The sequence below is a fragment of the Venturia canescens genome, chromosome 5 (genome assembly GCF_019457755.1).
Source record: "Venturia canescens isolate UGA chromosome 5, ASM1945775v1, whole genome shotgun sequence".
Lineage (NCBI taxonomy): Eukaryota > Metazoa > Arthropoda > Insecta > Hymenoptera > Ichneumonidae > Venturia > Venturia canescens.
This window is the reverse complement of record NC_057425.1, coordinates 16,246,393-16,258,520: the sequence shown is the minus strand read 5'-3', so window position 1 is coordinate 16,258,520 and position 12,128 is coordinate 16,246,393. Positions and strand designations below refer to the sequence as shown.

The 12,128-nt window shown below is 46.6% G+C and overlaps 1 protein-coding gene across 1 annotated transcript; it reads right to left on the bottom strand.

The window, feature by feature from the left end:
- Positions 1-9,907: 9,907 nt before the first annotated feature.
- On the bottom strand, positions 9,908-10,747 carry LOC122410943 (uncharacterized). Its single transcript, XM_043419443.1, has one exon. It carries the CDS (start codon positions 10,745-10,747, stop codon positions 9,908-9,910), a length of 840 nt encoding a protein of 279 aa, XP_043275378.1.
- Positions 10,748-12,128: the final 1,381 nt, after the last annotated feature.

The following is a 12,128-nucleotide window of genomic DNA, read 5'->3' as shown; positions in this document are numbered from 1 at the left end:
CTAGGGAAAAAAAGGTTGGGACAAGTACATTGATGGTCTCTTGTTTCTGGATGACATAGAAAAATGATTTAGAAACAGGAAAAAACTTCTATAAAAATAATAAACGAAAAATTGAAAAGTTCAAAAAAATTCAACAAAAATAAAAAACAATCGAAAAAATTCTGTAAAGAAAAATAAAAAAATTTCAAAAAAATTCATAAATATTGAAGACATTGAAAAATGTACTGTCCAAGTTACATGTAGTATAAAAATGTATGATATCAATTGGAGGCCAAGTTTTTATTGATAATTTGGAATATTTATCGAACAAATTGGAAACTTTAATGAAATTCGTGGTAATTATTTTCACGAAAAAAGTTAATTAATGAAAAAAAAGTCATAACGGAAGTTACGTGCAGTACTAAAATGTATTATATCAATTCGAGGTCAAGTATTTCTCTAATCGCGTCAGCTCGCATTACCTCTACTAAACGCGCAGGAACTTCGGCGTTACCTCGCGCTTGGCCGAAGTTCGTTCCGCTGTTATCTTCGGTTACCTTTCGTCGCGTATTGCCGGACTCCTCGCGATCGAACGGGTGTCAATTACCTTTTACCTTGAATTACCTAAGGCACCGGCTGTCCGGGCGTTGCTTATCTTTTACCTTTTACCTAAAGCATCCGCCTGGCGGATGGCTGATTACCTTTTACCTGCACTACGGACGCGCCCCACGCGAATTCCCTCGTTACTGCGTGAGGAGTAAGAGTTATGCGATCTGGTGTATCACCGAATTAATTTCGTTCGAATTTTATTTTGTATCGAATCTACCTCCGTCATAATTTATCTTTTTCCTGTACTCTAGCTTATTCGGCAATTTTGAGTAAAGTCTGAACTATTTCGTAAATTTTGCTTTGTCTTGGCTCATTTTTTTGCGTTGCGAATTGCTACCTTTCCCCCAAGGATCCCCCCCTCTACCTTTCAGTATCTCAGATGAGCTGAGCAGCCGGACCGTCCTCGGTCACTCGTGTCTCTCGTTCCCTCTGTGTCGTATATTATATTATTTGACGTTACCATCGCTGAGAGCGGATAAATTAAAAGTCGAGTAATCGGCGGTACTTCGTACCTGGCGCCCAATTCACTCTCATGGCCGGAGAGAGGTGCGAGAGGACGAGACGGGTGAGCCGAGAAGGGACGTGATCGTACCCCCGCGGGAAAATCAGTATTACAACCGGTATAGGATGAACGTGTTGTATCACACCATTCCCCATGCTGGTACATAATGCGCAAGTCTCTTCGATTTGCCAACTATTGAAAATTAACAATTTTCGTGTATCTTGGAGAAAATTTTTTTTCAAGTAACTTATGGAAAAATCCGAAAAGTTTGATTTAAAAAAAATTTCCATAACTTCATAATGTAAAATTTTTTGTATTTTCGAGTAACAACATTTATCGCATAATCAAACAAGCAATTATTATAATTTCGATCACAATGAATATTAACATCAAATAATAAGTTGTTGGTTAATCAATAAATAAACAAATATTTATCTGTAACGGCACAGTCCAGACCACCTTTCTATTATTAGGTATTACACCCACGTAATGCTGGTAGAAAAAACTCTACATATTATTGAAATCTCATATTAAAATAAAACGCTAAATATTGTTTAAATCTCACGCTAGAATAATGTTACAACGTACCGTTATAATGCTGTTGAGATCTAACGTCAAAACACCGTCAAAACGTAACGTTATAATACTGTTCAACTGTAACGATAGATTGACGCCACGACCTAACGCTAGAATGCTGTTGGAATCCCAACGCCACGTTTGCGTTAGAAACGCGCCACGCTGTAGCGTTACTCGCTAACGCCAAAGGAATATGAAAATGGCGAAGTAGATGGCGCACTAGTCGCGTTACAGCGTAACGCCATACGCCACAGGCTAACGCGTTTCTGGCGTTCATCTGACGTTTCTTGGTTATAGGGGAGACAATAACAGACGCGGTATACAAGAAAATATTGAGGACTATCAGAAATTCTTTCATCGGCGATTGGTCGAGACGGATAGATTCTCACCGGTGATTTGTTGTGATGGGCATCAAGAGGCCCTTGTATGTATCAGTCTAAACCCATATACAGACGCGTCAACTCCGTAAATGTGTTGGTACTTTTGCATAATCTTCAGCCCGTGCAAAGTTTTTTCTCAGTTAGTGGTTTTACCACCAGAACTGGTGGTTTGTACCTGGCTGTTAGTGGGGAAATAATGCTTCTAGTGATCAGTGGTTTTTTCAGTGGTATGTCATGTATAATGAAACCTTGATTTTTTTTTAAATTTTTCGAATATTTTCAGCAAATGAAACAAATTATTTATGAGCTTATAGAAATTATGTATGATTTGAAAACATTATCTGTTTATAAATCTCCATTATGACAAGCTGTTCTAATAAACACATACGATTGTTTAATACATTATTTTTATGTGCTCTTGTAGCCGAGTGAGTTAAGAACGACTCTCATCTTTCATGAGCTAATGGTTGAGTGTTCGTGCTGCCTACATGATTTTTTTTTTGCGAAATGAAATTTAAATCATTAAACAAACTGCAGCCATTCGATTTTTGAGGAACATTACGCCAGAAGCATCGAGCGGAGCGTTTTAGCAAAATATTTTGTAATTGAATAATACTTTTGGGGACAAAAATCTCTAGATATGATCGATATCGACATTATCGACTCAACTTTCTGGGCGCTGAACGTTCACGCTTCACCTTCACACTTCACCTTTACGCTTCACGTGACGTCCGCGACAACAGTAAGCGGTGTTTGGTGTTTGTAGTGCTGTATGTTGTTCGGACTTGTTCGTTCGGTATTTCCCGAAATCTCTACTTATATTGTAGACTCTTCAATAAATTTGTTCATGCGAACGTGTATTTTTTGTTTTATTGACGAGTGCATGACGTGCGTTACGGTCTTTTCTTCAGAAAAATATGCCGAAACCACAATACACTTAAAAATTCCGGGATAAATGGCTCAACGATCCAGTTCTGAAAAATTGGATACAAGCCGTTGAAAGCACGGCTGGTGTAGTAGCTAAGTGCAAATATTGTGGTGTTATACTAAGAAATCACTACGGCGACTTAAAAAGTCATGTATCAACAAAAAAACATCAACAAAATACAAAGGTAAGTCATATTGTGGTATATATGGTATGGATTTGGGAACGAAGAAAATCGCAAATATAGACGACGAATAAAAAATAACAAAACAGTTGAAGTACACAATACAGTAGCGAACTAAGGGCGGCGCAAGGACAACGATGTTTTACGTTTTTCGGAAAGTGAAATAACTGAAATGGCGGTCGAACGTCGAAGTCATGTTAAGGCTTTGGGTTCGAAAGTATGAAGAAAGTCGCAAATAAAAGCGACGAATAAAAAATAACATAAAATACATAGTGGCGAATCAAAGGCGGGAAAAGGGCAACGACGTTTCACGTTTTTTTGGACAGCGGAATGACGGTCGGTAGGGATTTGTAGGGAAATATTGGAACACAAACATAAACGAAAAAGCGCGAACTTACATTCACCATGAAGTAATTAAAAAAAAACAACATTTTCAATAAACCAATGATAGGGCTAATACGATGTGTTTTATATATTTTGAAAAGATTCAGCAATAATTCAATGGAGGGATTAAAGCCTTAAATTGTAAAAATGTATTGCTTATGTATCTAATTTTGATTCACAGGTTGTAACAACTGAGCAGCCGAAATTGCCGTTTAAACCAAGTCGAACAACATCGATACAGCAACGAGAAGCTCGAGTGTCATTATTTATCGCGGCACATAGCAGTATTCGAGTGGTTGATCATATTGGTGAAGTTTTGAACCATACTCACACACCGGAAGATTCCATAAGATTGCATCGAACCAAATGTGCAAATATTATAAACAATGTACACGCCCCACATTTTCACGAATTGTTAAAGGCAGATCTAAGAAACCAACCGTTCAGTTTGCTAATCGACGAGTCGACAGACATCGCGGTACAAAAATATCTCGGTATTGTTGTCATTTACTATAGTAAAGAATAGAAAAAAATCGAATCTACTTTCTTAGATCTGCCTGAATTGTCTGAATGTAATGCAGATGATCGCATTACGGCAATCAAAGGAACGCTCAAAGGTTTTGACTTGTCTCTTTCGAACGTAATGGGAATTGGTACAGACAACGCATCTGTAATGACTGGCATCAACAATGGAGTGTTTGCCAAATTAAAAGCAGAAGTTCCTCATCTCATTTTAGTGCGATGCCTTTGTCATTCATTGCAATTAGCTGTTTCAGCTGCTGCAAAGCAATTTCTTCCCAGAAATTTAGAGTTCATTATACGAGAAACTTATGATTGGTTCAGTCGCTCCCCATCAAGACAGGCTTTTTATAAAGATCTTTACAAAATTATTAACGACGGGCAAAATCCTCTAAAGATCGTTCAATCGTGTCAAACGAGATGGCTCTCCATCGAATCTGCTGTTTCACGAATATATACACAATGGCTCGAATTAAAAACTCATTTTTCTATAGCGAAAATAAGTGACAGATGCTATTCAGCAGATGTGTTACACACAATGTACGAAGATGACACGAATTACGCATACATTTCGTTTTTGTATCCGATATTAACCGAGATCAATAGGGTCAACAAAATGTTTGAGACCAAAGATGCTGATCACACAAAACTCTGCAATGAATTAACGGGATTAATAAATATGCTTGTCAGTAAAATCACCTTACCATCGACAAAAATCGACATCTTCTCACAAAAGGTTCAAGACTTTGTTGACCCTACGTGTTATCTCGGTTTCAGGTTTGAGACACACATAACACAAATGAAAGAAAAAAACGGTCTCCAAAAAACAGACGAAGAGAATTTGCGTAATCGCTGCATTAAGTTCATCGTATGTTTAATTTCAGAGCTAAAAAATCGATTGCCGGAAAATTTGAACATCATGACAAACATCGATAAGATCAGCGTATCACAAGCACTAAATCATAACAAAGGGTCAATCGTAGAGTTGCTGCGCCACTTTCGTAAAACCGACGAATATATAGCAAAAGTTGATGAGCAGTGGAATCAAATCCACCTTTTGAAATGGAAAGAAACTAAAAGTACGAAGCATTTTTGGTATGAAGTTTTAGAGCACAAGGACGCGTTAGGACAACCGAGATTTGTCGAATTGGCAACTTTTGCTATATCTTTGTTAATTTTACTTCACTCCAACGCTGATGTAGAGAGATTGTTTAGCAGTATGAACATCGTGAAATCTAAGCAGAGAAATCGAATGAAAAGTCAATTATTGACTTCGATTTTGCGAGTGAGAGCAGGTTTGACGCGCGCAGGAAAATGCTGCAACAATTATGAAATTCCGGTTGATGTATTAAAAAAAATTGGGACAAGGCAAGCTTATGATTCCGAGCAGTCTGAGCACGATGTCAGCGTTGCTGCTTTGGAATTGAACTTGGACTCTTCTCAAGGAGAGTAATAGAAAGTTGTTTGTGCAAGGAGTCTGGTGTAGGTGGTAAATAATAAATGCGGCGGAGAATAGCGACAAATTGTAAGTAGATTTATTTGTGAGACAACTCCCGATGATACCGTACAATGAGTCCCGATAATTGTTGAGAAAGAGCCCGGCGAGTTGCCCGATGATGAAAATGGCGAGTTGACCCGGTGTTCGTCGAGCACGTGCGAGACGAACAAGATGGACGACCGAAGCGTGCTTGTGAGAAAGAACCCGATGATTTTTAGAGATATACCGTTAAAATGAGTCCGAGAGAATGTTCCGTTAAATGCGCAGAGTCCGTGTAATGATTTGAACCGAAAATGAATAAGAGAACCCGAATTTGATACCGAAAACTGGTGAGAAGGTGAGATGCAGTGATTAGCCGTATTGCACGCTTCAGCGACCGGATCAAGACTGAGGCATCAATCATGGAGATCGATGATGAAGCCCCGCGCACATGCGCGGTGTGCTTCCCCGGTCCCGTGCTAATTACTGCCCAGGAGGTGGCGACGCCCCCCGTGAGCACGTGAAACGACCACCCGACTGCTCTAATTGCACGCGCCCAAAATGTCCGAACCCGCGAACTGGCGACGCCAGCGGCGGAGCGCGAGTGACGTGTGACGTGTTTTCGTTCATGAGTAGAACCATAGACCCGACCCGGATGTCGTGACTCGGATGATGCCATTTTGATATAGCCTGCTGCCGTTGCAGGTATCCCGATGACCAATGCTCCCAGTAGTATTGAACCCGTTCCTGGAGCCATTGCCACCGTGTGAGGCGACCTTGAGGCACATCCCGTAATGAGGGCTCAGGAATGGAGGTGAGTGTGTCCCCGATGAGAAAATGCCCAGGGGTGAGAACCGAATAATCATCCGGGTCATCCGACAGAGGCTCCAACGGCCGCGAGTTGAGTATGCCCTCAATTTGTGTGAGAAGAGTCGTAAATTCTTCAAACGTGAGACTGGCATCCCCAATCGTCCGCCGGAGATGATACTTGACCGATTTTACTGCGGCCTCCCATTTTCCGCCCATATGAGGTGCCCCCGCTGGGTTGAACACCCATTTAATCCCGTCAGTTGCCCCAGTGTGCTGAATGAGTTCGGATTCCCGTGTACCCGTGTTGAATAATTGTCGTAGCTCCGCTGCTGCACCCTGAAAGTTGGTTCCGCAATCACTTTGGATCGTGTGCGGAATCCCGCGTCTGCCCGTGAACCGTCCTGAGTGCTGCGAGGAACCCGTCCGTGGTTAAATCTGTAACAACTTCAAGGTGCATAGCGGAGGTAGCGAAACAAACGAAAATGCACAACCAGCCTTTGTGACATTTGCTCCCGCGCCCGCGCCAGCTTTTGAGTGAAACTGGCCCCGCGTAGTCGACCCCCGAGAAGAGAAACGGCCTTGCCGGCGTAACCCGTGAGATTGGCAACTGACCCATTAGTTGCTGGGCCTTGAGCGCCCGGAAGCGCGCGCACCGCACGCAACGCAAAATGTATGAGCGTACTGGCCCACGCCCGCCGATGATCCAGCAGCTCTGCCGTAGATAAGCCAGAGTGAGTTGAGTCCCGCCGTGAAGAGTGCGCTCGTGGGCATCAGCGATGAGAAGTGCTGTAAGTGGTGAGTCCCGAGGGAGAATGACTGAGTGTTTGTTATCAGGTTGTAAGGCTGAGTGCTTCAGCCGTCCTCCCACCCTGAGAATGCCTTGATGATCTATGAAGCCCGTTAATCGCGTGATCGGATGCGATTTCGGGAGAGTGTAGCCAGATGTAAGTGTTTTGAGCTCTGAAGTGAAGTATGCTCCCTGAATGGCTTTCACCCAATAAAGCCGTGAGTTCTCCAGGTCTCCCGGTGTGATGTTGGCTGAACCCGATGTACCGTCGCCCGCTCCTTTCAGGTTTGTAATCACCTTGAAGAGCCATGAGGTGATTCGCAACAACCATGTGAGAGATGAGTACTTCAAGATGAGATCGTAAACCGGTGAGGGTGATGTTGCGAGTGAGAGTGTAAGACCTGGCCGCTCTTTGAGCGCCGCTGCGTCCCCCGTCCCGATGCGTTGAGTTGGCCAATGGAATGAGTCTTTTGCTAACCAGTGAGGCCCGTCCCACCATGATGAATGTCGCGCGAGTTGTGAGATGGTTAGCCCCCATGATGCGCAATCCGCTGGATTGTCGCGACCCGGTGTGAATCTCCATTGGGCCCGTGGCACGAGCTCCTGTGCCAGTGATACTCGATTCCGAACAAAATCCTTCCACCGTGAAGGATGAGAAGTGACCCTAGTGAGCGTTACCATTGAGTCCGTCCATAGGTGTACCCGTGAGTCATCAAGGCCCAGCACGTTTTGCACGTGGTGTGTGAGTTTAGCAAGCAGCACCGCTGCTGCGAGCTCCAACCGAGGAATTGTGAGCCGTTTGATCGGTGTGACCTTAGTCTTAGGGCAGACTAGTGAGACCGTTGTTTGATTACCCGCGCCCGAAACCCGAACGTACACAGCTGCGCCCATTGCTAGTTGAGATGCATCCGAAAACCCGTGTAGTTCGACCGATGTACCCGTCGCGATGTTGAGCCACCGTGGTACCGAAACCGTCCCGAGATGCGATAGTTCCTGCCGAAACGCGACCCAGGAGTTGCGAACTTCCGTTGACACGAGGTCGTCCCAATTTAACTTTTCTAACCAAAGCCTTTGTAAGAGAATTTTGGCTCGAATTGTTACCGGTGAGAGAAAACCCAGTGGATCATAGAATTGTGCGATCTCCGAGAGAATGATGCGTTTCGTGATCCCGTCCCCGGCTGTGTACTTGTGAACCGTGAATTTGAACACGTCCGTGTGAGGAAGCCATGCGAGACCAAGGACTTTTGTCTCACATTCTTCAAATACCCGAGCGTTTTCCGTTGATGCGGTCGCCCCGACCGCCGTGAGAAGCTCCGGATGATTGCTCTGCCACTTGGCCAGAGGAAAGCAGCCCGTTGTACAAATCCCCATGAGTTGCTCCGCTTGCGTGATGAGATCTGCGAGCTGGTCAGCACCGCCGTAAATATCGTCCACATATCGCCCCTTTGTAAGAGGGGCGACAGCTTCGGGATATTTCCCGCCCTCGTCTGTAACCAGTTGATCCAGGGCCCGTCCCGCGAGAAATGGTGCTGACCGAGTACAGTAAGTGACCGTGGTGAGATGGAATGGAACGACCCGCCCGCCCTCGTCCACCCATAAAATGCGTTGTAAGTCCCAATCACTTTCGTGAACCCGAATTTGCCGGAACATCTTAACGATGTCGGTCGCGAAGACGAAACGGTGTCGTCTGACCCACAAGAGAACGTCCGAAATATCCCGCTGCAGTTTCGCGCCCGTGTGCAGAATGTCGTTAAGCGAAATTCCCGAATCTGTATTGCACGACCCGTTGAATACAACACGTAACTTTGTGGTGAGCACCCCGTGGTGCGGCAAGTAGTAAATGGGCTCGAGCGGGGCGTGATTGCCCGAGACTCGAGTCATGTGCCCCAATGATTCGTATTCCCCGAGAAACGTGTCGTAGAGGCCCTTGTAGCTTGAATCCCGATTGAGTTTGCACCGTAGTCGATGGAGACAAGAAGAAGCTGTGTGAAAGGACCCGCCCAATGTCCCCGATGCGGATTGAACCGGCAATCTGACGACGTACCGCCCGTCTGAGTCCCGTTTGTGTGTCGTCAAGAAATGAGTCTCACATTCCTGCTCGTCAGGAGTGAGATGCGATTCGCCCGAGCCCGAGACTTCTTCCTGTACCCAAAACTGTGTGAGGAGATCCTGAAGCTCCTGATACCCGTGATCCACTGCAGCGTGATGAACCAACCCGGCTGACTGTTGAGAAGAGTCCATAGGACCGAGAACGATCCACCCGAAAACCGTATTCTGTGCAATCGGTGTGCCGTGAGGCCCCCGCTTGATCTGCTCCCGAATGAGTTGCCCATAGATGTCAGCCCCGAGAATTAAATCGATGGACCCTGGTAAGAGAAATTCCGGGTCTGCAAGTGGAAGACCTTGCAGATGAGAAAGTGAGATGTTAGGAGGTGTAAATGAAGGGAGAGTAGGCATTAACTTTGACAAAATGTGAGCTTTTATTGAGACAATGTCCGATGAGTGTATAGACCGAAGCTTTACGCTAACCACCCCGCGCGTGTGGCCCGAATGCGTCCCGCCGATCCCGATGATCGGTGTTACCGATGCTTCCCGGTGAACCTTGAGTTGCTGCACGAGAGAAGCAGTGATGAATGTGATCTCCGCGCCCGTGTCGATCAACATTCGTACCCGGTGAGAAGCCCCGTGTGGTGTGATGAGGTTAGCTTGACCCGTTGCGAGAAGAACTGCCGGCCTGGCAGCTCCCGAGGCGGACAAAGTTAATGCCCCGTTGTCTCATGCGGAGCTTGATGAGGATGGTCCCGCCGTAGAGGCTCCCGATGCCTCGCCCGACTTGACCGAACGTGATGGTGCAGGAGTGCTCCCGTCCCGACTCCACCCGACGTGGATCATGGTGTGATGCTTCCGTTCGCACTCCTTGCACGTCGTCGTCTGGCACGACGACACGTTGTGCCGGCCCAAGCAATTAAAGCACAGCCGCAAGGACTGCACCTTTTCCCGCCGTTGCTCGTTGGTGAGCTCCCGAAATTTGGGGCAGGCGACGATGAAGTGCGCCTGCTGGCAGAGCGAGCATGATTGCTGGCTCCCCGTTGTTGCCGCATGAGCCCTTGCTGACGGCCTTGAGGATGTACCCGGTGCTGATTTGCCCGATCCCGTGTTGCTTCCGCTCCGAGAGTGAGGAGGACCCGTGGAGACAGCAGAGCCCTCAAGAGCCCGAGCCCGATTGGTGAGGAACGCCCGTAATTCTGCCAATTTTGGCTGATTTGGTGATTGGCCCGCTTTTGTTTCCCAGGCGACGCGACTCGCGGTGTCGAGACGTCGCGTGATCGCATACTCGAGAACCCAGTCCCAGTAGTCGATAGGTGCCCCCAGAACCCGGAGTGAGTTGTACGCCTCCGAGACGTCGTGGATGAGGGTGCGAAGATCCCGTGCAGAGTTTGGTGAGATGACCGTTGTGCGAAAAATGCTGTCCAGGTGAGAGCGGATGAGCACCCGTGTGTCGTTGTACCGATCCGGGAGAATCTCCCAAGCCGTTGCGAAAGATTTGGCTTCTATTGCGAGGCTGGCGATGAGTTTCGCCGCCTCTCCCGATGTGGCCGTCCGCAAATAGTGCATATGCTCGACATCAGTGAGCGATGCGTTGTCCCGAACCAAAGATGTGAACAGATCCCGAAATGAAATCCAGGCTGAGAAGTCCCCGGTGAATGTGGGTAGAGAGATCTTCGGAAGATTCTCCCTCCCGATGGCTGCAGCGCCGCCCGATGTGGAAGCTCCCGTAGAGGAAGGCTGAATCTCGTCCCGAAACCGAGAAATGATTGAGGTGATGCGCTGGTGCAGGTGGAACGCCTGCGAATATACGTCCCCGGTGACGTATGCTCCCCAAGAATTGCGTGGAGCCCAATAAACCGACAAAAAAATCCCCAAAAAAACCGGAGGATATTGTCCCGGAGTATGAATGCTGCAGCCCGTATTTTTTGTACAAGCCCGAAATGCTTGAAGAGACGAGGTGGCCCCGAACCCGCCCGACCCGCACCACCTGTCACCGATAATCCCGAAAGTGCACAGAATACCGATAAAGCACCCGCGAATTTGTCCAAAATTCGATAACGGAACATCACTGTAAACCCGAATGCGAAGTGTCACTGATCACTGCTAGAACCCGTGAGAAATGTCCGTTGATTTTGCCCGAAGTCACTGGCCACTCCCGAAAAGTACCCAAGATTGCCCAAAAAGGTGTGAAAAACCGAGTAATTGCCCGTAACGGTCGTGAGAATTGTCCATGCATTGAGTTTAGCCGATGAGTTGCCGCCGAATGTCCGAATCCCGTGGAAAACCGATAAATTACCGATGCGCGGTAATGTGACCGTTACTTTACCGCCTGTGACCCAATGCCAGTGACTGATTACCGACTCAGTAGTGCCGCGCCACGCCGCGCGGTGAGCGTCCCGAGAATGAGAGCTGAGATCGACGCCAATGTTCCCGCGCGCCGAGAGTGAGAGAGAAAGCGCTACCGCTGAGCCCGCGACCGCACACTTGCTTCACTTCCCGCACTGATGTCCATTTTTCCAAATAAATTGATGAATAAAGTTTGCGAAAAAACTCACCCGATGTGAAGACGCACTCAGAAAAAACCCGTTGAAATCGAAGAATCGATGAGAGTGCGCGGTCGATGACCAAGATGGCCGCCCGTTGAGCTCGAACCACGTGCGAACCAAGCCGTGGAGACGAGAATGTTCGAAGTCCCGTTGAGATGCGATGGTCCGTGAGAACCCGTTGAAACTGTTCCCACTGAATTTTCACTCACTTTTTACACCCACTCCGCGCGCACTTACCACCAGATCCGGCTCGAAGGACCAAAATGTTTGTGCAAGGAGTCTGGTGTAGGTGGTAAATAATAAATGCGGCGGAGAATAGCGACAAATTGTAAGTAGATTTATTTGTGAGACAACTCCCGATGATACCGTACAATGAGTCCCGATAATTGTTGAGAAAGAGC